The sequence below is a fragment of the Terrapene carolina genome, unplaced genomic scaffold, assembly GCF_002925995.2.
Source record: "Terrapene carolina triunguis isolate 2854851 unplaced genomic scaffold, T_m_triunguis-2.0 Scaffold94, whole genome shotgun sequence".
In the NCBI taxonomy this organism is placed as follows: domain Eukaryota; kingdom Metazoa; phylum Chordata; order Testudines; family Emydidae; genus Terrapene; species Terrapene triunguis.
The window spans coordinates 4,197,535-4,220,548 of NW_020664445.1; the positions used below are offsets into that span (position 1 = coordinate 4,197,535).

The 23,014-nt window shown below is 51.1% G+C and overlaps 2 protein-coding genes across 2 annotated transcripts in view; both read right to left on the reverse strand.

Annotated features, from left to right (window-relative positions):
* The window catches only part of LOC112103044 (deleted in malignant brain tumors 1 protein-like), a 55,821-nt gene extending 47,270 nt beyond the window's left edge, over nt 1–8,551 (reverse strand). Inside the window, exons 1-3 of the mRNA XM_029911319.1 lie at nt 8,497–8,551; nt 6,670–6,798; nt 2,486–2,800 (exon numbers count right to left, since the gene is read on the reverse strand). Of these exons, the coding sequence (XP_029767179.1) occupies nt 2,486–2,800; nt 6,670–6,798; nt 8,497–8,551 (499 nt within the window). The remainder of the gene's footprint in view (nt 1–2,485; nt 2,801–6,669; nt 6,799–8,496) is intronic.
* A 236-nt stretch (nt 8,552–8,787) lies between these two features.
* The window catches only part of LOC112103043 (scavenger receptor cysteine-rich type 1 protein M130-like), a 34,616-nt gene continuing 20,389 nt past the window's right edge, over nt 8,788–23,014 (reverse strand). Inside the window, exons 3-5 of the mRNA XM_029911320.1 lie at nt 13,853–13,981; nt 13,105–13,190; nt 8,788–8,811 (exon numbers count right to left, since the gene is read on the reverse strand). Coding sequence (XP_029767180.1) covers nt 8,788–8,811; nt 13,105–13,190; nt 13,853–13,981 — 239 coding nt within the window. The remainder of the gene's footprint in view (nt 8,812–13,104; nt 13,191–13,852; nt 13,982–23,014) is intronic.

Below are 23,014 nucleotides of genomic sequence, written 5' to 3' on the forward strand. Positions count from 1 at the left end.
AGATAAGCGTGATAGCACTCCCCGAATCAACCAGTGCCGTGGTCTCTACCCCATTTAGTTTCACTGGTCTGGTATTCATATGTGGGGTTAGTGAGACCCCCACAAGGTGGATTAGGGAGCATAGGTCTGCCCAGTTCCCCAGGTTACACTGCATAGGCTCCTCAGCATTGGGACACTGTGCAGCTATGTGTCCTCACTCTCTGCAGGCATAACATCTGTATGGAGCCCTAGGCGTTCCCCGGTCTCTTGGTTTGGGCAGTCTAACATCATGATCCTCTTCTCCCTCAGTGCTCCGACTCTTTGTGGCCTCTGATGGGCCTTCAGCCTCTCTCTTTTTCCACCTGGGTTCTCCTGGTGGCCCAGTCACCCGAACTTTAGGGCTTGGTGCTGCTAGTTTAACCCGGGATGCCTCTTCCTTAACTGGTCGGGTCAGCTCCCTCACTGTGCTTTGCCTCTCTACCAGGGCGACAACCTCGTCATAGGTGGAGGGTTCGTTCTGGCTTACCCAGGCACGAAGGTCTGGTGGTAGTCCCCTCATGTATCGGTCGATGACCAGAACCGCTAGTATCTCTTCCTGACTCCGGGACTCTGTTTGCAACCACTTTCGTGCGAGATGGATGAGGTCATACAATTGGGACCGCGGGGTTTTGTCTTCCTGGTACCTGCAACCGTGATACTGCTGGAGGCCCGCACTGCTGTCATTACCCCAGATCTAGCCAGGATCTCTGCTTTCAGCTGGGGGTAGTCTGCCACAGCCTCCTCAGGCAGATCATGGTAGGCCTACTGGGCCTCCCCACACAGGAATGGGGCAAGGATGCCAGACCACTGATCTCGAGGCCAGGCCTCCCGTAGGGCTGTCCACTCAAAGGCCAGAAGGTATGCCTCTACATCATCCTCCCGTGTCATTTTCTGCAGCTAATGGCTGGCCCGTATGAGCCGCGTCCCATCATGGCCACGATTCAGCTCTGTAAGGGACTTTACCTGGTTTACCAGTTCCCGCAACATAGCTCGGTCTTGAGCAGCCTGGTCCATCAGCAGGTGATTAGTCTCTTGCTGCAGCCGCACTGCCTCTTGTTGGGCAGCTGCCTGGACACGGGTAGCCTCCTGCTGGGCCGCCGTAGCTTGTATCAGTGCCCGCACTATGTCATCCATTATGGTGGGGAAAAAAAACCCTCTCCCTTTTTTTTTTTAAGTCACCCTCCTTCTTCCGCCGTGCTGTGCACCCCAAGATCCCACCTCTGACACCAGTGTGACAAAGTTCCTCCTCTATCTTGGTGGGTCCTGCGCTTATTGGCGGATTTTCTTGCCTCAGAGATTCATCATGTGGGTTGGGGAACAGCCCAGAGACCTTCCCCTCTGGAAGAACCCACAGTCCAGGTCAATTGGGAGGTTTGGGGGGAACCCGGGCCCGCCCTCTACTCCGGGTTCCAGCCCAGGGCCCTGTGGACTGCAGCTGTCTATAGTGCCTCCTGTAACAGCTGCATGACAGCTACAACTCCCTGGGCTACTTCCCCATGGCCTCCTCCAAACACCTTCCTTATTCTCACCACAGGACCTTCCTCCTGATGTCTGATAACGCTTGTACTCAGTCCTCCAGCAGCACACCCTCTCACTCTCAGCTCCTTGAGCCTCTTGCTCCCAGCTCCTCACACTCGCACCACAAACTGAAGTGAGCTCCTTTTTAAAACCCAGGTGCCCTGATTAGCCTGCCTTAATTGATTCTAGCAGCTTCTTCTTAATTGGCTCCAGGTGTCCTAATTAGCCTGCCTGCCTTAACTGGTTCTAGCAGGTTCCTGATTCCTCTAGTGCAGCCCCTGCTCTGGTCACTCAGGGAACAGAAAACTACTCATCCAGTGACCAGTATATTTGCCCTCTACCAGACTCCTGTACCCCACTGGTCTGGGTCTGTCACACAACATATATGAATTTCTGAATGGATCATGGTCTTCCTGGGGAATAGGAGGAAGCAGGGACACCCATTGTACTGGTTTGATTAACTCTAGCTCTGTGCAATGAACAGGCAGCACAAGTACAAGTGTGGCAAGATACTAATGAATGTACCTCAATAATTTCAGTGCTGACAGTTCACATTAATCAAGACACTGAAATCACATGCTGAGAATCACATGCTATTTCTGTTCTGGGCCCCCAGGCAGCTCTGCCAGTGCACTGCACTTCTAACCTGCAGCAATCATTCAAGTCAACTACTCAAGTCTTTTGCCTCTATTGATCGGTGTTTTGTCTTTTTTGAATATTAGGTGATGAAATATGTAAGTAAGTGAGTAAGAAAAGAGACACACTTGACTCTTTCTCACTTCTGACTTATATATGGCTTTGAACTCAGCTCTCAGGATCTGAAAGGCAACAAATACCAAAACATTGTGTGACCAGCAAGGAGATGCTCCTATATCTTTATCTGCTGCCTTCTTATTTTATTGCTTTAAATTTAATTAATCAAGTTAAAGAGAGCATTCATAAAACTGACCTGAGCAGATAACTCCAGCATCTTCATGATCCCCACAGTTGTGCTGACCCCATTCCCTGAAAGGACACACCCAGAGATTGGATTCATTCCCAGAGCAATTCACATCATCCAGCCAGATCTTCCCAGATCCTGGCCCATATCTAGCAGCGACAGTTGCATTGATGGCGTGTCCACATCTCAGTTGTTTGCAAGCAACGTTGGCATCTGATAGATCCCAGGAATTATCACAGACTGTTCCCCAGGTGCCATTATAATAAATCTCCACTCTCCCAGAGCAGTGATCTGTCCCATTCACAAGTCTAATCTGTTTGTTTTCTGTAGGTATAAATCTCATTTGTTAATAAGTCATTTTCTTATCCTACAACAAGAAACTTTTTGTAAGAATTTAGAAATAAAACATCTGAGCAAATGATAGACATCTTTCTAACTGTGCTATTCCAGATGTGAAGATGTTGCAGGTTGCCAGATGGTTTCTCATCTGCTATACACTCTGTAATTCTCAATCCCTACAGGACCTATTCCTCAGTCAAATTTGAGGTGGGTTAGGGTTATATTTTGTCATGGCCGTGACCTCTGTAACAAAATCCTTGATTAAGGGTTTAAATTTGCTCCCATAATATGTCATCCCTTTCTCATTCTCAGTAGCCTGCAACATTCCTCCATGATGTTCTGCAAATTTGTCTCGCTATATCCACTGTGTAGTGGAGTAATGGCTTTAAAGCTTAGCTGGAATATTCATCTGAACACTGCTTTACAGGTCAAAGAGCAAGGGACTCTTGTACTTTTATTTCCATTTATCCAAGTGACCATTTTGTAATTCTACATTACATTCTCAGAAAGCAAATATTTGAGATAAGAAGCCTGTAAATGACTGAAATGCATAATACGTTTTACTAACAAGTTCTACCCTAAGCTTACAAATAATTTTAGTGTCCAAGTGGCTAACAACTTCCTGGTACAAGTGCTGGAGGAACCAATGAGGGGCCATGCTTCTCTTGACCTGCTGCTCACAAACAGGGAAGAATTGGTAGGGGAAGTAGAAGTGGGTGGCAATCTGAGCAGCAGTGACCATGAGATAGTCGAGTTCAGGATCCTGACAAAAGGGAAAAAGGAGAGCAGCAGAATACGGAACCTGGACTTCAGAAAAGCAGACTTTGACTCCCTCAGGGAAGTGATGCGCAGGATCCCCTGGGAGGCTAATATGAGGGGGAAAGGAGTCCTGGAGAGCTGGCTGTATTTTAAAAGAAGCCTTATTGAGGGCACAGGAACAAACCATCCCGATGTGCAGAAAGAATAGCAAATATGGCAGGTGACCAGCTTGGCTTAACAGAGAATATTCAGTGAGTTTAAACTCAAAAAGGAAGCTTACAAGAAGTGGAAACTTGGACAGATGACTAGGGAGGAGTATAAAAACATTGCTTGAGCATGCAGGGGTGTAATCAGGAAGGCCAAAGCTCAGTTGGAGTTGCAGCTAGCAAGAGATGTGAAGGGTAACAAGAAGGGTTTCTACAGGCATGTTAGCAACAAGAAGAAGGTCAGGAAAAGTGTGGGACCGTTAGTGAATGTGGGAGGCAACCTAGTGACAGATAATGAGGAAAAAGCTGAAGTACTCAATGCTTTTTTTGCTTCAGTCTTCACAGACAAGGTCAGCTCCCAGACTGTTGAACTGGGCAGCACAGTATGGGGAGGAGGTGAGTAGCCCTCAGTGGTGAAATAATAGGTTAAGAACTATTTAGAAAAGCTGGACATGCACAAGTCCATGGGGCTGGATTTAATGCATCTGAGAGCACTGAGGGAGTTGGCTGATGTGATTGCAGAGCCATTGGCCATTATCTTTGAAAACACGTGGAGATCGGGGGAGGTCCTGGATGATTGGAAAAAGGCAAATATGGTGCCCATCTTTAAAAAAGGGAAAAAGGAGAACCCGGGGAACTACAGACTGGTCAGTCTCACCTCAGTCCCTGGAAAAATCATGGAGCAGGTCCTCAAGGAATCCATTTTGAAGCACTTGGAGGAGAGGAAGGTGATCAGGAACAGTCAACATAAAGTCACCAAGGGCAAGTCATGCCTGACCAACCTGATTGCCTTCTATGATGAGATAACTGGTTCTGTGGATATGGGGAAAGCGGTGGATATGATGTATCTTGACTTTAGCAAAGCTTTTGATACGGTCTCTCACAGTATTCTTGCTAGCAAGTTAACAAAGTATGGATTGGATGAATGGACTATAAGGTGGATAGAAAGCTGGCTAGATTGTCGGGCTCAACGGGTAGTGATCAACGGCTCAATGTCTAGTTGGCAGCTGGTATCAAGCGGAGTGCCCCAGGGGTCGGTCCTGGGGCCGGTTTTGTTCAACATCTTCATTAATGATCTGGATGATGGGATGGATTTCACCCTCAGCAAGTTTGTGGATTACACGAAGCTATGGTGAGAAGTAGATATGCTGGAGGGTAGGGATAGGGTCCAGAGTGACCTAGACAAATTAGAGGATTGAGCCAAAAGAAATCTGATGAGGTTCAACAAGGACAAATGCAGAGTTCTGCACTTAGGAAGGAAGAATCCCATGCACTGTTACAGGCTGGGGACCGATTGGATAAGCAGCAGTTCTGCAGAAAAGGACCTGGGGATTATAGTGGACGAGAAGCTGGATATGAGTCAATGTGCCCTTGTTGCCAAGAAGGCTAATGGCATATTGGGCTGCATTAGTAGGAGCATTGCCAGCAGAGCGAGGGAAGTGATTATTCCTCTCTATTCGGCACTGGTGAGGCCACGTCTGGAGTATTGTGTCCAGTTTTGGGGGCCCCCCTACAGAAAGGATGTGAAAAAATTGGAGAGAGTCCAGCAGATTGTAATGAAAATGATTAGGGGGCTGGAGCTCATGACTTATGAGGAGAGGCTGAGGGAACTGGGCTTATTTAGTCTGCAGAAGAGAAGAATGAGGGGGGAATTTGATAGCGGCTTTCAACTACCTGAAGGGGGGTTCCAAAGAGGATGGATCTCGGCTATTCTCAGCGGTGGCAGATGACAGAACAAGGACAATAGTCTCAAGTTGCAGTGGGGGAAGTTTAGGTTGGATATTAGGAAACACTATTTCACTAGGAGGGTGGTGAAGCACTGGAATGGGTTACCTAGGGAGGTGGTGGAACCTCCATCTTTAGAGATTTTTAAGGCTCAACTTGACAAAGCCCTGGCTGGGATGATTTAGTTGGTCTTGGTCCTGCTTTGATGACCTCCTCAGGTCTCTTCCAACCCTAATCTTCTATGATTGTATGAGCTCTGAGTCTGGTCATTTTATTTCACTGGTGCTGAAAATAATAAATTCATTACAGCCACATCTTATAATTTCTGCTAAACAGGTTAATCTGATTAGGGTCTTAATTCAGGAAAAATTTTAAGCACATATTATTCCTATTCAGCAAGGCTTGTAAGCATGTTTCACTTTAAGCACAAGCTAAAATCGTATTGATGTAAATGAAATTCAAACACAGAGTTACAGTTAAGCAAATGCTTAAGTGCTTTTCTGAATATGGATGGATCACTGACTCATGAGCTAGATGCAGTGAAGAGCAATTATATAGTGATGGCATGCTAAAGAAATTAAAAGCTGAGATGAGGAGATGATCATCTGTAGTGGTCTCCCATGACTCTGAAAACTTTTGGTGTTTACAACTGTTTTGACACTGGATAAGTTAATAAATATTTTATATAAAATATTTATAAACTTGCTGTATTTATTGATATAATTCAAAAGAATCAGGGTGCACTTTTGATTTAAATGGAACCTAAGCATCTACTTCAGTGCTTAGTTAAATAGGGATAATTTGCTGATCTGGAGTCTTAGGTTTGTCTACGCTGCATTCCAAGGTGTGACTGCACCACACTTGTCTTACTCACAGTAGCTCAGCGAAAATAGCATTGTAGACATGGCAGCATGGGTCAGCACAGGCTGGCAATGCGAGTACCTATCCAGCATCTCCGGACTCTTTATACAAACCAAGCTGAAGCCCATAGTACCACATTTACAATGCTATCTTTAGCTCTGCTTATGTAGGTAAAGCTAACATAGATATTACCTGTGATGCAGTTATACTGCAGGTTGCAGTGTAGATGCATTCTTAGTTAACATTCACCTCATATATTAATTCCAGGTTAAATGGGCTTTGTAGAGTATTCACAGAACAGACCTGAACAGACAACTCCTGCATCTTCGTTGTGCCTGCAGTTATGCAAACCCCATCCTCCAGATGGACATTCCCAGAGACTGGATTCATTCCCAGAGCAGTTCACATCATCCAGCCAGATCTGCTCAGATCCTTCCCCATAATGTGCAGAGATAGTTGCACTGATGGCGCATCCACATCCCAGTTCTCTACAAATAACATTGGAGTCTGACAGGTCCCAGGAATCATCACAGACTGTTCCCCAGGTGCCATTGTAATAAATCTCCACTCTCCCAGCACAATGATCTGACCCATTCACCAGTCTGATCTGCCTGTTTCCTGTAGGGATAAATCCCAGTTGTTAACATGTCATATTCCTATTGAACAAAAGCAGGTTTGTGAGATTCCAGAAATAAAAACACATGAACAAATGATACGGTCATACTCAGCAATTCCGGACTATGCTGTTTCCGATGTGGAGATTTTGAAAGTTGTCAAATGGTCTTATCTCCTATGAACTTTATACTTAACCCGAACAGAGCACATTCCTTATTCAGACTTAAGAGGGTTAAAGTGATTCTGAATGTTTGCAACGGTATGAGTTCTGTGACAAGATTTTAGGCTTTTTGCACAACAAAAAACTCAGGCTCTTTGTCATTCTTAGCAGCCTGCTTTTTCCCTTCTATGTGCTTTTTCATATTTTCTCTGGAAGCCTGATGCCAATTCTATTGAAGTCAAGGGGAGTGTTTCCATTGAGTTCGCTGGGCTTCGGATTAGTGTAGTGCACTAAGGGCTTACCAATAGTCAACTCATAGTTTAAAACTATTATTACATGACGTCAAACAATGTTTCATGTAAAATAAAGACTCGCTGATTTTTTTTATAGTTTTGCATCACAAATGATGTCATAGTATGTCATGACTCCTTATGTTTTTAAACTAAAATTATGACTTTTGAATTTTTGTCTTGACAAAAATCTAGCTTTGGTTGTAAAATTTCTGCATCTTGACACTTAATGTTCCACAGACCATCCAGGACTCTGACCAACATACCATAAAGGGGAATCTCATCTTACTCCACACACCAATTATGTTCATTAAAAGTTTCAGCTATTCAGAGAGAGTGTCCTATGCTTAGAGCCCTGCACAGATACAAAATTTGGATCTACATCCATCCGTGATCCATGCGGATATAAAGCATATATCTGCTGATTTGCAGGGCTCTAACTATGCTCTGGAGTGGAAACAGTATAGGTCTAATTCATGTAAACCCTTTAAAACATGCTCAAGTCTCAATGACTTCAATGAGATTGAAGTGCTTTTCTGAATAGGTGTCTAGAACTAACTACTGTATATTAGATTTGATATAGTCTATACATATGAATTACCATTATAAGTTACTAAATCAGAAGGGTTAGTACCCAATTTGCTGTCATGAGACAAGGACCTGCTTGTGTCTCAAGGTTTCCATTTATATCCACATGTGGACAAATGAGACTCAAATCCAGATGAATGGATTCTAGAGCAAGTGAAGTGTGAAATAAATGACAACTTTATGCCCTATCCTTGAACAGCAACAGTTTTCAAAGCCTGGAAAGTGACTATTCTGGTGCCTATTTTTTAAAAGGAAGAGAAAAAGAAAATAAAAAGGCTACAAGGATGCTGTGCCAAATTTGAAGATAAAGCCTCAGTTGTGCCCCCAATGTGGCTGCTGATTTTGCTCCTTTTACAACTTGATTTAGAATCTAGACCACTATTCCTCTCTCTGTGCCCAGAGGTCCTCCTGTGCTGGAAGGCAGGGTCACACACTGAGGGGCAGGTGTCATTAATCCTGCATTTCTCTTACACTTACCTGAACAAATCACACTGGCATCATTATCATGTGGGCACCGAGACGCCTCCAACATGGTAACAGGGCCGTAACCCAAATGGGGTTCAGAACTCTTATCGTGAAGTGAGTCTGTCCAGTCAGAGCCATTTCCTTCCCCAAAATATCCTTCACCCGGAGTCAATATGGCAAATCCACAGTCAAGCTGATTGCAAAGGACATTGGCAATGGATAAGTCCCAATGTGAGTCACACAGGGCTCCCCAGGCACCATGCACCTGGATCTCCACTCTCCCTGAGCACTCTGTGCTGCCGTTCACCAGCCGGAAACCTGGGTGCCCTGGGAAGAAGGAGAATGGTTTAGAGAGGGACCCTTTGAGCTATTTATTATCAAGTATTATGAGGGAATTTTATTTCTTTATACCATCAAAATGTTTGTGTTTCTGTGTTTTAGAACAAATTTATACTAGCCCAGTGATCCAAGTTCCATTCAGAATAAGGACATTTTCTTAGTATATTTATTAATGTCGTCCAGAATACTTTCCATAATTGTTTAATCTGACCTGGGATTTAGGGTGTTTCTTTGTAACATCACTGTGCAGCACAGTTTGTGTTCCAAGTTTGCAGTTTATACAGCCGGGCAATCATATTGGCCTGTTTCCAGTGTTCTAAACAAACAAACACCTTTGTATTCACTGTAGCTGAATCCTGTCTTTTTTTCTACTTCAAGGGATACAGCACACAGTAGACTAGAATATATTACTGGTATTTTAGAGTCATCCTTTTGAAAGTCTTACGTGAGCATATGATGCTGACAACATTAGCAGGACCACATGTCTGATTCGCATGTGATGTTCTGGGACAGTACACAAGGTGGGATTCATTCCCTACACACTGGAATGTTTCATTCCAGACTCTTCCATTTCCTTCTCCAAACTGAGCTCCTTCCAGGATAGATATGGCTGTTCCACAGTTTAGTTCGTTGCAGATAACGCTGGCAGTATTGAGACTGAAGTTGGAATCACAGACTGTAGACCATGTTTCTTCTCCATGTCTTACTTCAACACGTCCTGAGCAGACACTGTCCCCTCCAGCAAGTTGGGGTGTAATATGACCTGGAAATATTCAGTGAGAATATTATAACAATGTACAATATGTATTATAATGTTAATTTCAATACAACTAGTTGTGGAGTAATATGCAATTCAGCATGAATAAACGAATAATGTGGGGAGTGGATAAAGCACACGACCAATGTGGTTGCAAGCTGACTCAAGCTGACTCCGTTTATTACAAGCTTTCTTTATAATCCTTCTTGCTGAACCAAACTGACTCTGTTTATTACAAGCTTTCTTTTATAGTCTTTTTTAACATTGCATAACACAATTAGGCTACAATTACACATCTACCGATTGGACAAGAAGGAGAATCATGTGTTTATTACATGTATAGCCCCACACCGATTGGTTCAATTGTTCCTTACATAAGGCCTCATCTTATATAACCACCAGGGGGCCTTACATAAGGCCTCATCTTATATAACCACCAGGGGGCCTTACATAAGGCCATGATTTATTACCTTGTTTACCTCATTTTATATAATCCCTAGACCACCAGGGGGCGCCTTTGTTTTACAAGGCCATGAGCCATTGCCAGGCAAGTGTCCCATCGTGACCCTTACCCTCTCATGGAACTTTACATCCCCACAGAATAAAATTTGGTCCTGTACAATCTAAGGATATAGCTATATCATTAAAAAGTACACACTGAATCTATCATAATTAACATTACATTAAATCACAATCTGCTACTGCCATTTATAAAAGGCTGTTATCAATATTTTTAAAATATTGTGTAATTATTACTTATTCACTGAGTGCTCCAAAGCATGCTAGACATCATTCACTCACATAAAAATTACAGTTTCTAGCCAGCATTGCTTCCAATTTAAAATATAGACAAAGATGCAATGAATGGTGCTGAAAAACATGAGGAGGAGAATAGGGAGAGAGAAGAAAAATGATTATTAATAGATCATAAGGATTTTTAAAAGTTGTTACATTCTGCTAAGTCTTGCACATGTATTCACACACATATACTCTGTATGTAAACAAAGATAAAAATTGATACATAAATTATGCAGAATTTACACATACATTGCCCCTGCAAGTGGTAATGATTTCCTGCCACTTCCCATTGTAAAATCCTGTTTTACATTGTTTGGCCACTTTGCCAAACTTTAACAATTTGTGCTGAAATTGTCCATGTCAAGCGTATGCCTTTTTCTGTTTTGTTTTTGTTTTTAAAGATAGTTGAGCTGTTTACAAGAATGAGATAAGACAAAATTATGTTGTTTTCCCCAAGTGACGAATTGCTTATAAAATTTTATTGAGAAGCTCTCGTCCTTCCTTACACTGGAGCAGGGACTTGCAATTTGGAAGGGAGGTCACTGTGGTGTCAGGGATGTGACTTTTGTTTTTTTCATTAAAACCTGCACAAATCTGGCCACGTTAGGTGCCTTTGAATAACTGCAGTTCACACATGCTCTGCAGAGACCTGTTAGAGTTCAGATGCTAAATTCTCTGAAGATTCCATACTGAACATACTCCAGCCCCTCACAGTTCCTATATGTGACCAGACTGTGTATGCACCATCCCAGGGCTGCAGGGGCTTAGTAGGATTTTCCCTTCAATTGCTGTTCCAGGCTGAGGTGTTCTAAGCACCAGAGCTGGGAGGGAGATGTCTCCCTTCTTGCCCCCTGCTTACCCCCAGGCAGCAAGAAGGGGAAAGCAGCTTAACTCAGAATGCAGAGGGTGAGTAATGTGGAGGTAGACATGAGGAGAGAGTAAGGAGAAGCAGAGGGAGAAGGAGATAGTAGCCAGAAGTGTGTGTGTGGGGCGGGGGTGGGAGAGCAATGGGAGACAGGAACTTGTGGTAGTGGTGGGAAGTAATTTCAATGGAAGTTTGGTCCCTAGACACTTCTGAAAATCCCAATAGGTGCCTGTCTTCTTCTTTAGGCACCCCAATGACTTTAAAATTTAGCCCTGTGTCTAGTAGTTATAACTCCTTGCTTATGCATAGCCACCCTCCTCCCTATGTCTGTCCCTGCCCCCTCACCGCTGAGCATTCCAATCGGGACTCGGGACCTTGCGGGAAGGGGCAAATGGGAGAAGAAATGTGTGGAAGGGAGAGAGGGTCAGGGGTAACTTAGGAGACCAAGAGAAGTGGAGAGGGACAAGGGAACATTGGGGTTACCAGAGTGAGGGGTGATGTTGCAGAGGTGGAAACAGAGGGACCTTAAAAGGGAAAGGGAATGTAAACAGGGGGAGATGGGGACCCCAGAAGTAGGAAGCCCATTGAAGGAATGATGTGATACAGGTGCCCAGAAGAGGGAGAGCAGCCAACTCTTGTATTCTGCTTTTTTTTAACTCCACCACTATCCTACGGCGAGGAAGGAATGTGATTATTGCTCTAGAGAGTGGGAAGTGGAGGAGTGAGAGTGCCACCAACCAGAGCACCCCCAGAACTTTCCCACGGCGTGCATTGTCACTCCCTGTGGAGCCATGCCCACTGCAGTTGCTAGCCCCATCACTTCGCCCATTGAACGCTCAGCCCCCACCTTCTAACCTGGCCCATCCAGGTGCAGTGTCACTCCCTATCCCTGAGAAGGGACATAGGCAGTTGGATGCTGATCAAGGCTGGGCAGGCCCTGGGGAGGGCGTTCTAGTGCAGGAGCTGCCCCATAGCAATGGTGAGGAGGAGCAGTGCTGGCCAGCCTACTGCCCAGTTTGCCCACTCAGGTCTGGCCCTGCTGCCCCCGCCAGGATAGAAGACTGACGGGGCCAAACCTGAGTGGTCAGTGGGGCAGCCTGACTGCTTTTCTTGACTGTTACACACTGGCCATAACGTGCATACAGCTGTGGGCGCCTCTTCCACCAGCTGCCTCCTCCCTCCCTGTAACTCTCCTAAGTGCCTGCGTCCCTCCTCCTGCCCCTGCCCCAGATCTGCAGGGGAGCAGAGAACAGCGACAGGTGCCATGTCTCCTGGGCAGACAGAGCAGAACCAGTGACAGCCAATGCTCAGGACAGCACCTGCACCGCGGCCCTGGATCTCCTGGTGGGCTATGATTCCCCTCTGCCACTGACTGGAATTAAGAAAATGAACTGTAAAATTGCTGTAAAATGGGAGGTGTATAAACATTGAAACATAGCTGGAATAGTGAAAATCGTTTACAAGTGACTGAAGATGTGAATTACACAAATATTTCCCCAGTGTCCAGTTAGGTTAGTAAGAATTACAGGTTTCTATTTTTATTTCTCATTAGGGTCAGAGGAATGTGACACTCTAGATTAATTCCTTTTTCTCTCAGGAGGATTTTACCTTTAAGGCTGGATTTCTTACCTGAACAGGTGACTCCAGCAGGCTTATGATGATCACAGCTATGCACACCCCATCCTCTGTGTTTGCACTCCAAGAGAGATGACTCAGTACCATCACAGGCAACTTCATCCAGCCAAATTGGCCCAGAACTGGACCCAAAATGAGCTTGATCATGGACACTATCAGCAGATCCACATCCCAACTGCCTACAAACAACTTCAGCATCTTCCATTTCCCAGACACCATCACACACCATCCCCCACTGATCCTTGTGTTTAACCTCCACTTTCCCAGCACAGGGGCTGCCTCCGTCCACCAGCCTCAGCTCATCAGTAGCTCCTTCAAAAAGAGACACATTGTGGGGTTACTGGAGAGAGCATTGAGCCACATATCCATCATTATTATTAATTTGAGAGAAAGAGAGAGAGAGAGGCAAAGTAAATTCCAGAATTAAAATTTCTCATGTATCCTTAATTTGTTTCCCTTGGGCATATGCATTATGATACACTCTTTAAATTACATGACTATTATTTACACAGGACCACTGCTCCTTACTTAGGCCTTGCATGATCTTGGAGAGAGGATCTCTTTGATTTTGATCTCTTTCAATAACAAATATTTGAAGAAAATGAAACTGGGGCAAGAAGGGGGCTGATTCTTTTATTGTTGTGACAAATGTTTTGATATTTTTTGTTTGAAACAATTGAATACCAACCCAGTGATCTGAACTCCCTGCAGTACAGACATTTTATTGTTACACCATGAGTCTAGAACAACCATCTCTGGTATTTTAGAGTCATCACTTTAATTCTTACCTGAGCACACGATGCTGACATCATTTGCATGTGAGCATGTCTCAGTCAAATGTGATACCCTGGGACAATAGAAGAGTTGTGACTCATTCCCTGCACACTGAAGTGTTTCATTCCAGATTGGCCCATCTCCTTCTTTAAAGTGAGCTCCTCCCAGGATAGATACCACTGCTCCACAGTTTAATTCACTACAGATAACACTGGCAGCTTTGAGATCGAAGTCAGCATCACAGACTGTAACCCATGTTTCTCCATGTTCTATCTCAACACGTCCTGAACAGATACTCTCCCCTCCAATCAGCCGGGACTTAATATGGCCTAGAGAATCAATAAAGCCAGCGAGTGAGACATTGACATTCTGCAGCATCTTATATACCTTGATCTGGAGAAATATTACTTTCAAATATTTTCACTGGAAACCATAAGACAACGCAGTGAGTATGTTTCAATGATGCAGTGTCTTATATGCTTAAAATGCAGAGTTAGACAACATCATTTAAAAAACACAGTTGTTACCAGTGTTTTTAAACTAATACATTATTTTTGTTAATTACTGTTTTATTACCATGCATTCTTCACTTTGAATTCACACACAGACACTATTGCACAAACATTTTTAAAGTCAGGTTATGCTTGAAACACACAGGTCAGGATTTTCAGATATAAATACCTAAATTTTGACTTATAAATTTATATTTAGGTACCCAAATAAATGCTCTTACTTAGATGTCTTAACATGGTGTGACAGACCCAGACCAGTGGGGTACAGGAGTCTGGTCCTATTGGGATCCAGGATGTGGGCGGGCGGGTGAAGCCCGCCCACTGCTAAAGGATCCCCCCCGCCTGAGGGGGGGTCCACAGGACCTGGAGACCAAAAAATTACAGGGGACAACTAATAAAAGAACAGGGACAGGAGTGAGGTCAAAGGGTCACACGAAGGGAACCAGACGGGGACACCGAGCAGAGAACCCTGGACAGCGCCCACTGCTCCTCGAAGGTGTCAAGGGAGCCAGCGGACGCCGCCCAGAGGAACTCTGCCCGGAGACGTGAATGAACGGAGGACCTGAAATAGGCCCCACAGTCACAGGAGACTCCATCGGCCAACCTCCTCACTTTGGTTTTATAGATGGCCAGTTTTGCTAGGGCCAGGAGGAGGTTGACCAGGAGGTCCCGTGACTTTGTGGGGCGATGGATAGGGAGTGCATAAATAAAAAGGTGAGGGGAAAAGTGCAACCAAAATCTTAACAAAATATCCTTGAGGAGCCGGAATAGGGGCTGCAGCCTGGCGCACTCCAGGTAAACATGCGCCAGGGTCTCCCTCACGCCGCAGAAGAGGCAGGTGTCTGGGATAGGGGTAAACTGCGCCAAGTACAGGCCCGTGCTCACGGCTCCGTGAAGGAGCCGCCAACCGATGTTCCCGGTGGGTTTTGGGATCAGAGTAGAATAAAACCCTCCAGAGGTGGCAGAAGGTCCCGCCACTTTGTATCAGGGCGGGACGCGAGGGTGAGGACATGAAGAACATGGAGCACGAGCATGTATAGATGTTTCCTTGGTGCGGTCCGGAACAGAACCGGCTGCAGATCGGAACAGAACCGGCTGCAGCCGGCTCATGGCGAAGGGACAGGGAGGGGGCCGGTTGGGTCCACGGGCCCGATGAAAAAGTCTGGAGGGCTCGGAGTGGAGGGTGGGCGGGGCGTGCCCTCTCGCAGGACCCGGTCGAGATAGTCCCAGGCAGCGGGTGGCAAAGCGGCCCTCACCTCCTGAAGTACGCGCCGGGGAGTACAAGGCCTGGAGAGCCCCATGCGCTGAGCGAGTGTCAGGGGATCCAGCCAGTCTCCCCGGTCGTAGTCCAGGAGGTCTCCGACTTTGGTGACTTCTGCCATGACCAACCTCTGGCACACCATGGGGGACTCTGCCACCTGCACACGGAGCTGGGGGTTGTGTAGGAGGGGCTCCACGAGCCCACAGTGGCCGCCACGGACCTGGTCACTGAGAACAGTTTCCAGGTCCGGAGGAGGTCCTGGTAGAAGACCGGCAGCCCAGAGAGGTCTCGCGGAAGACCTCTCGGATGGAGACAAAGGAGCTGCCGGTCATATCGGAGCCCTCGGAAGCGGCGCAGGAAGGTGTGCACCAATACGCTCCATGCCAGACTACCTGCACCATGAAGGAGCCTCTGCAGGGCCTGGAGGCGGAAGATGTGGACCTGAGCATACAGACACTTCAGGCCCTGCCCTCCCTCCTCCAGGGGTAGATGGAGAACCCCCGCAGAGACCCAGTGCAGTCCTGACCAAAAGAACTCCAGAATCGACGTCCGGAGGGTGGCCAGGAAACCCGGGGCCGGGACCAGGGTGTTGAGCCGGTACCAGAGCATGGGCAGGACTAGTTGATTGAGCACCAGTGCTCTCCCTCGAAGGGAGAGACACCGGAGCAGTCCTGTCCATTTCCGGAGCCGCTCCTACACCCTGCCCTCTAAACCTAGCCAGTTCTCCGGTGGAGACAGATGCGTGGCAGAAAGGTAAACGCCAAGATAGAGCAGCGGACCCGTGCTCCACCGAATGGCCTGAAGCGCGGTTGGGAGGGAGCTTGCCTGCCACCCTTCCCCTACCACCAGGCCAGAGCTCTTGACCCAGTTGACCCGGGCGGAGGAGGCTGCCGAATAGATGGTCTGGCAAGCCTCCACCCGCACCAAGTCGCCCGGGTCCTGGACCACGAGGAGTACGTCATCGGCGTACGCCGACAGGACCAGCCGCAGCTCCGGCTCCCTCAGCACCAACCCTGTCAACCTCCTACGGAGGAGACAGAGGAAGGGCTCGATCGCCAGAGCATACAGCTGGCCTGAGAGGGGGCACCCTTGACGTACTCCTCGCCCGAAGCTGACTGGTTCGGTCAGGGTCCAGTTGATCCTGACCAAACACTCTGCGGAGGCGTACAGCACCTGGAGAAAACCCACAAGCTGGGGCCCGAAGCCAAACGCTTGCAGAGTGCCCAGGAGATACTCGTGGTCCACCCTGTTGAACGCCTTCTCCTGATCCAGGGACAGGAGGGCGAAAGACAGACCATCCCTACACCCGAGTTCCAAGAGGTCCCGGACCAGATACAAGTTATCGAAGATGGTGTGGCCCGGGATGGTGTAGGTCTGGTCTGGGTGGATCAGGTCTGCCAGCATGGACCCTAGCCGCAGCGAGATGGCCTTCACTACGACTTTATAGTCCGTGCTGAGGAGCGAGATGGGACGCCAATTCCGTAAATCGCGGAGGTCCCCCTTCTTCGGCAATAAGGTGAGCACGGCTCGCCTGCACGAAAGAGGGAGGACCCCGCCCTGCAAGGACTCGGCCCAGACGGAGACAAGGTCCGGGCCGAGGACGTCCCAAAACACGCGGTAGAACTCCAAGGTCAGCCCGTCCATGCCCGGAGATTTATTGGTGGGCATGCGGCGGAGGGCTTCCGAGAACTCGGCCAGAGTGAGAGGCAGCTCCAGCCGGTCTCGGTCGCCCGCGCTGACCGTCAGGAGTTCATCCCAGATCATTCTGCAAGCATTAGGATCGGTCGGATCCGGGGAGAAAAGGCCTGCATAGAAGGCCCTGGCCCTCCCGCACATCTCCACCGGATCCATGAGGGGGGTGCCGTCCTCTGCTAGAAGGCAGGTGACATGCTTCTTGGCCCCCCTCTTTTTCTTCAGGGCGTAGAAGAAGCGGGAGCCGCGATCCATCTCCCGAAGGAAGCGGATGAGGGATCAAACAAAGGAATCTCGGGCCCGATGGTCCTCGAGGGTCCGGAGCTCCTCCCGCTTCTCCCGGCACGCTCCGCAGAGGGATGGATCACCAGGGCTGGCGGCCAAATGCCTCTCCAGCTCGAAGACCTCCCGTTCCAACTGCCCTATCGCCGCATCCCGCTGGCGCCCCGGGTGTAGTCACGGCAGAAGAGCCGGGCACGCACCTTTCCCAGATCCCACCACCGCCGCGCCGAGGGAAAGGCACACCGCTGCCCTCGCCAGGCCAGCCAGAACTCCTGGAAGGACGCCACGAAGCCCACATCCTCCAACGAGCTATTATTAAAGTGTCAATAGGCTGGCCCCGGCCTCTCCGTGCAGAGAGAGGCTGTCACGGTGGCCAAATGGTGATCTGAAAAAGGGGCCGGCCGGATGCTGGAGGAGTGGGCCCGTGAAAGATGGAAGCGTGACAAATAAATGCGGTCCAACCGGGAGTGGCGCGACCGATGGACCTCCACCCGGACAAAAGTGAACGTCGAAACGTCATCCAGGTGGTGGTTGCGCCAGATGTCCACCAGGGAGTGATGTTCAACGATCTCCCGGATGACGTCCGCGGCGGCCGGGTGCTGCTCGGTCCCCGAGCGGTCCCGTTCCCCGAGGGTGGCATTAAAGTCCCTGCCCAGGACCAGGCACTAGCGAGGATCCAAGGTGCCGAGGAAGGTGGACGCTTGCTGATAAAAACGCAATCTCTCCGGGCCCGATGTCGGGGCATAAATGTTGACGAGATTAACCACAAGCCCCTCCATGCGAACCCGGAGGTGCAGCAGGCGGCCCGGCACAGCCTCGGTGACCCCCAGCACCTCGGGCCGTAGGTCGGGGGAGAACAGGGTCGCCACTCCAGCCGTACGAACTGTGAGGTGGCTAAAGTAGACCCTGTCCCCCCACTCCAGCCGCCAGCTAGCTTCAGCGGCCGGAGCCGTATGGGTCTCCTGCAGGAAAATCACAGAGTACCCCCCCCTCCCGAAGGAAGGAGAGCACCTGGCTCCTGCGGAGACCCATCCTACAGCCCCGGGTGTTTAACGTTGCAAAGATGATCGGTGCCAAAAGGAGGGCTGGGGGGGATACTCGCTGGCAGAGATGCCCACGGCCTCCGTCGGGCCGCGCAACAATCCGTGACCTACCCCGTAGGCAATTAAGTAGTCACGGAAGAGGCGGACCCGTTGGTAGGCCGCGGCGGCCTGCCTCCCGGTCCTCTTACCCTCTCGCATGAGGGCCCTCGCAGCCCAGAGGATCTGATGGAAATCCCCCCATCGCTGGAGTGCAAGCTGTACCTTGTTGCGGGAGCCACGGACGTCCTCAAGGAACTCCCGTAGCTCCTCTCTCAGCGTATGGGGGGGTGGGGTTACCGATCTATGACTTTCCCCCAGTAGGGCCCCTGTCACAGCCCCGTGGCCCACCGAGACGGGCAAGCAGGGGGCAGATCCTCGACGTGGTGTCCGATGGGCCGACACCACACAGTCTGCCTCGTTCCCCGGTTCAACAGGGGGTGGTGGAGGGAAGATAGCAGCCCCTGGTGGGTCGGGACAGGGAAAAACAAAGGCCACTCCTTGGGGGTCATCCTCTGGGATACGGAAGGAGACAGCCCCAGGGGCGGCAAAAACATCACGGGAGGGGGAGGGGACAGGGACGGGGTCGGTGTCAGGGGCAGGGCCGGAGTCAGGAATAGGGACAGGGGAAGGGGCGATAGTGGGATTGGGGACCCCAGCAGCCAGGCCACTGGGTGGGGGGGATGGTACCCCGCAAATAGGCTCAGGGATTTGCGGGGAGGGAGGTGGGCCCTCAGCGATGCCGGGCTCATGCTCCAGGGCAGATGGTAAGGCCACGGCATCCGTAGGTGGAGAATCAACGATGGGGCCCCCACCCGGGAAGGAGGTCGGCTGCCCCGCAGCCACGAGGGAGTTCCCTGGTGACTCGGGTCCCGGCCGCGTGGCACTGGCCGTCGCCTCAAGAGGCTCGGCGGCCGCTAGCGGGGTGCCATCTGCGGCCGGGTTGGTGGAAGAGTCCAGGGGCTCCTCGGAGGCGGGAGCGGAAGCAGTGGATAAGGGGACGGAACACGGGGAAAGGGGGGCCGAGGCGAGAAAGGCTCAGCATCGGTGCCCCCCTTCCTGGTCTTCCGGGGGGCTACCGCACCAGATGGGAGGAGCGGAGCTCGAACCTTCCGCTTGCCCCGCTTCCCCTGTACTAAGGACCAGCCCTCCATGGCATTATCCGGGGGCTGGATAACAGGGGTCGGGTCAGGGAGCAAGGGCGAAGGCTCAGGGATTCAGGGAGGCAATGGTGGGGCAGCATGTAAGAGGGAGGATTCTCCCTGGGGCATGCCCTCTTCTATGCCCGGCGATATCCCTACCTCACCCTCCTCCACAGGCCCCGCCAGATCGCAGGCGGCGGAGGCGGGGCCCTCCCGCTCGTCTGGGCGCACTGGGGGAGATACCCCTTGGGCCCGAGCGGGAGCGTTGGTGGGCCGGAAAGGAGGAGGGGCAGCTTCGGGCGCTGGGCAGCCAGGGGTGCCGGCGATGACGGGGCCGGCGCCCTGCCGGGGTTCGGGGGTCCCGGATGCCCCTCCGTGCCGGGCCAAGGGGCAGTCCCTCCGGACGTGTCCCATCGCCCGGCAGAGGTGGCACCGGGCCTCCCCCGTCGAATAATGCACCCGGTAGTGGGCCCCTTGGTAGGGGACCAAGAAGGACCCCTCGAGCGCCTCACCGTCACGCGCCGCTGGTGGCAGTTGTAACTGTACCTGCCGGCGGAACGAGAGGACATGACGGAGGGCGGGGTCTTTGCAGCCCAATGGGAGAGGGCTGACCACAGAGATTGGCCTCCCCAGGGTAGAGAGGGCGGGTAACAGGGCGGCATTAGGAAGGAAGGGAGGGACAGAGGTCAGGACCAGTCGGACGCCCAGGTCTTCTAGCGGCTCCAGGGGGACGAACACGCCCCCCACCACCAGGCCCTTCTCCACCGCCTCCTGGGCGGCGGCCTCCGATGTTGGGAAGAAGACGATCTTTCCGTACATCTTGGAGGCCGCCACAATGGCCGTGGGCCCCACCACCCTCGCCAACGCCCGCACGTAGGTCTCCACGTGGGGCGAGGCGGGTACCAGGAGGCAACGGATGCAGTGCTTCCTGGTCAAGGTGGGGAAGGGGCCCCAGCCGCTACAGATGGTAGCAGAGGCGGTGGTCGGTTGAGATGATGATGCAGCGGCAGGCGGGGGGTTTGCCGCCACCTGGGCGTATGCCCTGGGGGCCGGGGAAGGGACACCCACAAAGCTGGTGGAGGGAACAGCGGGGAGGGACGCCGCGGCCGCGGCAGTGGGGGCAGCCCCCGCCATGGAGGGCCTGGCCTTTTTGGCGGGGCCTTTACCTTTCTTTGTGCCCTGGCCCTTCCTGCCGGCTGGGGGGGCTCCCCCAGAGTCGGAGGGGGTGAGGGACGTGGCAGCAGTGGAGATCACCTCGTTACCCGCCGCTGCCGCGCCTCCAGCAGGGGCGGTAGCAGGTGGCTCGGCAGCGGCGGTTGAGGTAGAGGCTAGGGGGGACGATGATGGGGCGGGTGGAGGAGGGGCAGCAGGGTCTGCCTGAGGGATCCCACTCGCCTCGTCCCCTGCCATAATGAGGACGGGGGAGGACAAACACCGGAGGGGGGGCAGGGAGAGGGGAACCAGGTCAACCACTCCTCCCCGCTAGGCTGCAGGCAGGGGAGGAGGGTGCCAAAAAAGGGGGTGGGCTGGATGGGGGGGGCTATCAAGGGCTAGGGGTCAGTCACCGACTCGGGGAGGGTTTCCGGCTCCTCTAGTTGCACCAAGGAAGGGGGGATATAACAGCATTGGGGGGGTGCAGTGAGACAGGGTCAAACTAAAACGGGGAGGGGCACAAGCGCAAGGGAGGGGACATGGGCACACGAGGGGAAGGGCTAATCAGGGCAAGGGGACCACAGGGGGAGGGGAATAATCAGGCTGGGAGTGGGGCAGAGGAACCACAGGGCTAGCTTCAGAGGCTGGGGTGGGTCAAACAGAGAAAGGCTGCAGAGGGAAAGGGCGGGGCAGGCAAACAAACTGGAGCTAGCAAGGGGTTGGGGCAAGGGAGAGGGGCAAAAGGCTGCAAAGGGCAAATGGGTAGGTAGCAGGGGCAAAGCTGGGGGCTCGCTGCAGGGGGGAGGGGGTCAGTCCAAAAAGGGGGGGGTACGTGCACCCACGTGCGCTTGCAACAAAAGAAAGTCCTTGTAAACTGGCTGCTGTATCAGGCCCAATGGTGGCAACAGGGTGTGGCAAGCCTAGGTGAGCAGCTGAGTCTCAGAGGCAGGAGCTCGAGGCAGATGGTGAGTAGCCGCTGGGGGTGGTGGTGGTGGAGGGGGCAACGATGATGGTGGTGGTGGGGATTGGGGGGGGGGACACAGATGGACCAGGGGGCAGGCTCCACGCCACACCCCCTGTGTCCCACAAACATAGTCTAGACCCCCACCACAAGAGCACAGTTCAAAAGTTACTCAGTCCGGGAGGGCCCCCTCCACAGTGGTCTGTAGAATTCCTACGCGCTCCCCCACTGGCAGATGGTCCTATTCTTCTTCTCCTCCTCGGGGCTCCAGCAGCTCCCCAGCAGCAAACACAGCAGCTTTAGGCGGCAGTCTGGTGGCCAGCAGGAAGGACCCCTCTCAGGTGGAGGTGGTGGCGGTGGTGTCCACAGCAGCAGGAGCAATGGCTGGGGTCCCTCCCTCCCCTCCACTGGGGAGTGGGCCAGCAGCCCCCCCCCCAAGGGGCTGTAGCTGGAGCAGCAGCAACCAAGGGTGGGGGGGGGTCTAGCAGCTAGCAAGCAGGTAGCAGAGAAGGGAGGGGGGGTCTGGCCCAGCCAGGGGAGTAGCCGGAGCAGCAGCAGTAGCAGTTGTAGGGAGAGCCCAGGGCCTAGTAGCAGGAGGAGCAGCCCCCTACCTACCTACCTCCAGGCCAGAAGGCTACAAGAGAGAGATCAATGGGAGAGATCTATTAGCCTCAGATTAAGCAGGTTTTCTGTTACCTGAGTGACCAGAGCAGGGGCTGCACTAGAATAATCAGGAACCTGCTAGAACCAGTTAAGGGAGGCAGGCTAATTAGGACACCTGGAGCCAATTAAGAAGAAGCTGCTAGAATCAATGAAGGCAGGCTAATCAGGGCACCTGGGTTTTAAAAGGAGCTCACTTCAGTTTGTGGTGGAAGTGTGAGGAGCTGGGAGCAAGAGGTGCAAGGAACTGAGAGTGAGAGGGTGTGCTGCTGGAGGACTGAGGAGCACAAGCGTTATCAGACACCAGGAGGAAGGTCCTGTGGTGAGAATAAGGAAGGTGTTGGGAGGAGGCCATGGGGAAGTAGCCCAGGGAGTTGTAGCTGTCATGCAGCTATTACAGGAGGCACTATAGACAGCTGCAGTCCACAGGGCCCTGGGCTGGAACCTGGAGTAGAGGGCGGGCCCGGGTTCCCCCCAAACCTCCCAATTGACCTGGACTGTGGGTTCTTCCAGAGGGGAAGGTCTCTGGGCTGTTCCCCAACCCACATGGTGAATCTCTGAGGCAAGAAAATCTGCCAATAAGCGCAGGACCCACCATGATAGAGGAGGAACTTTGTCACA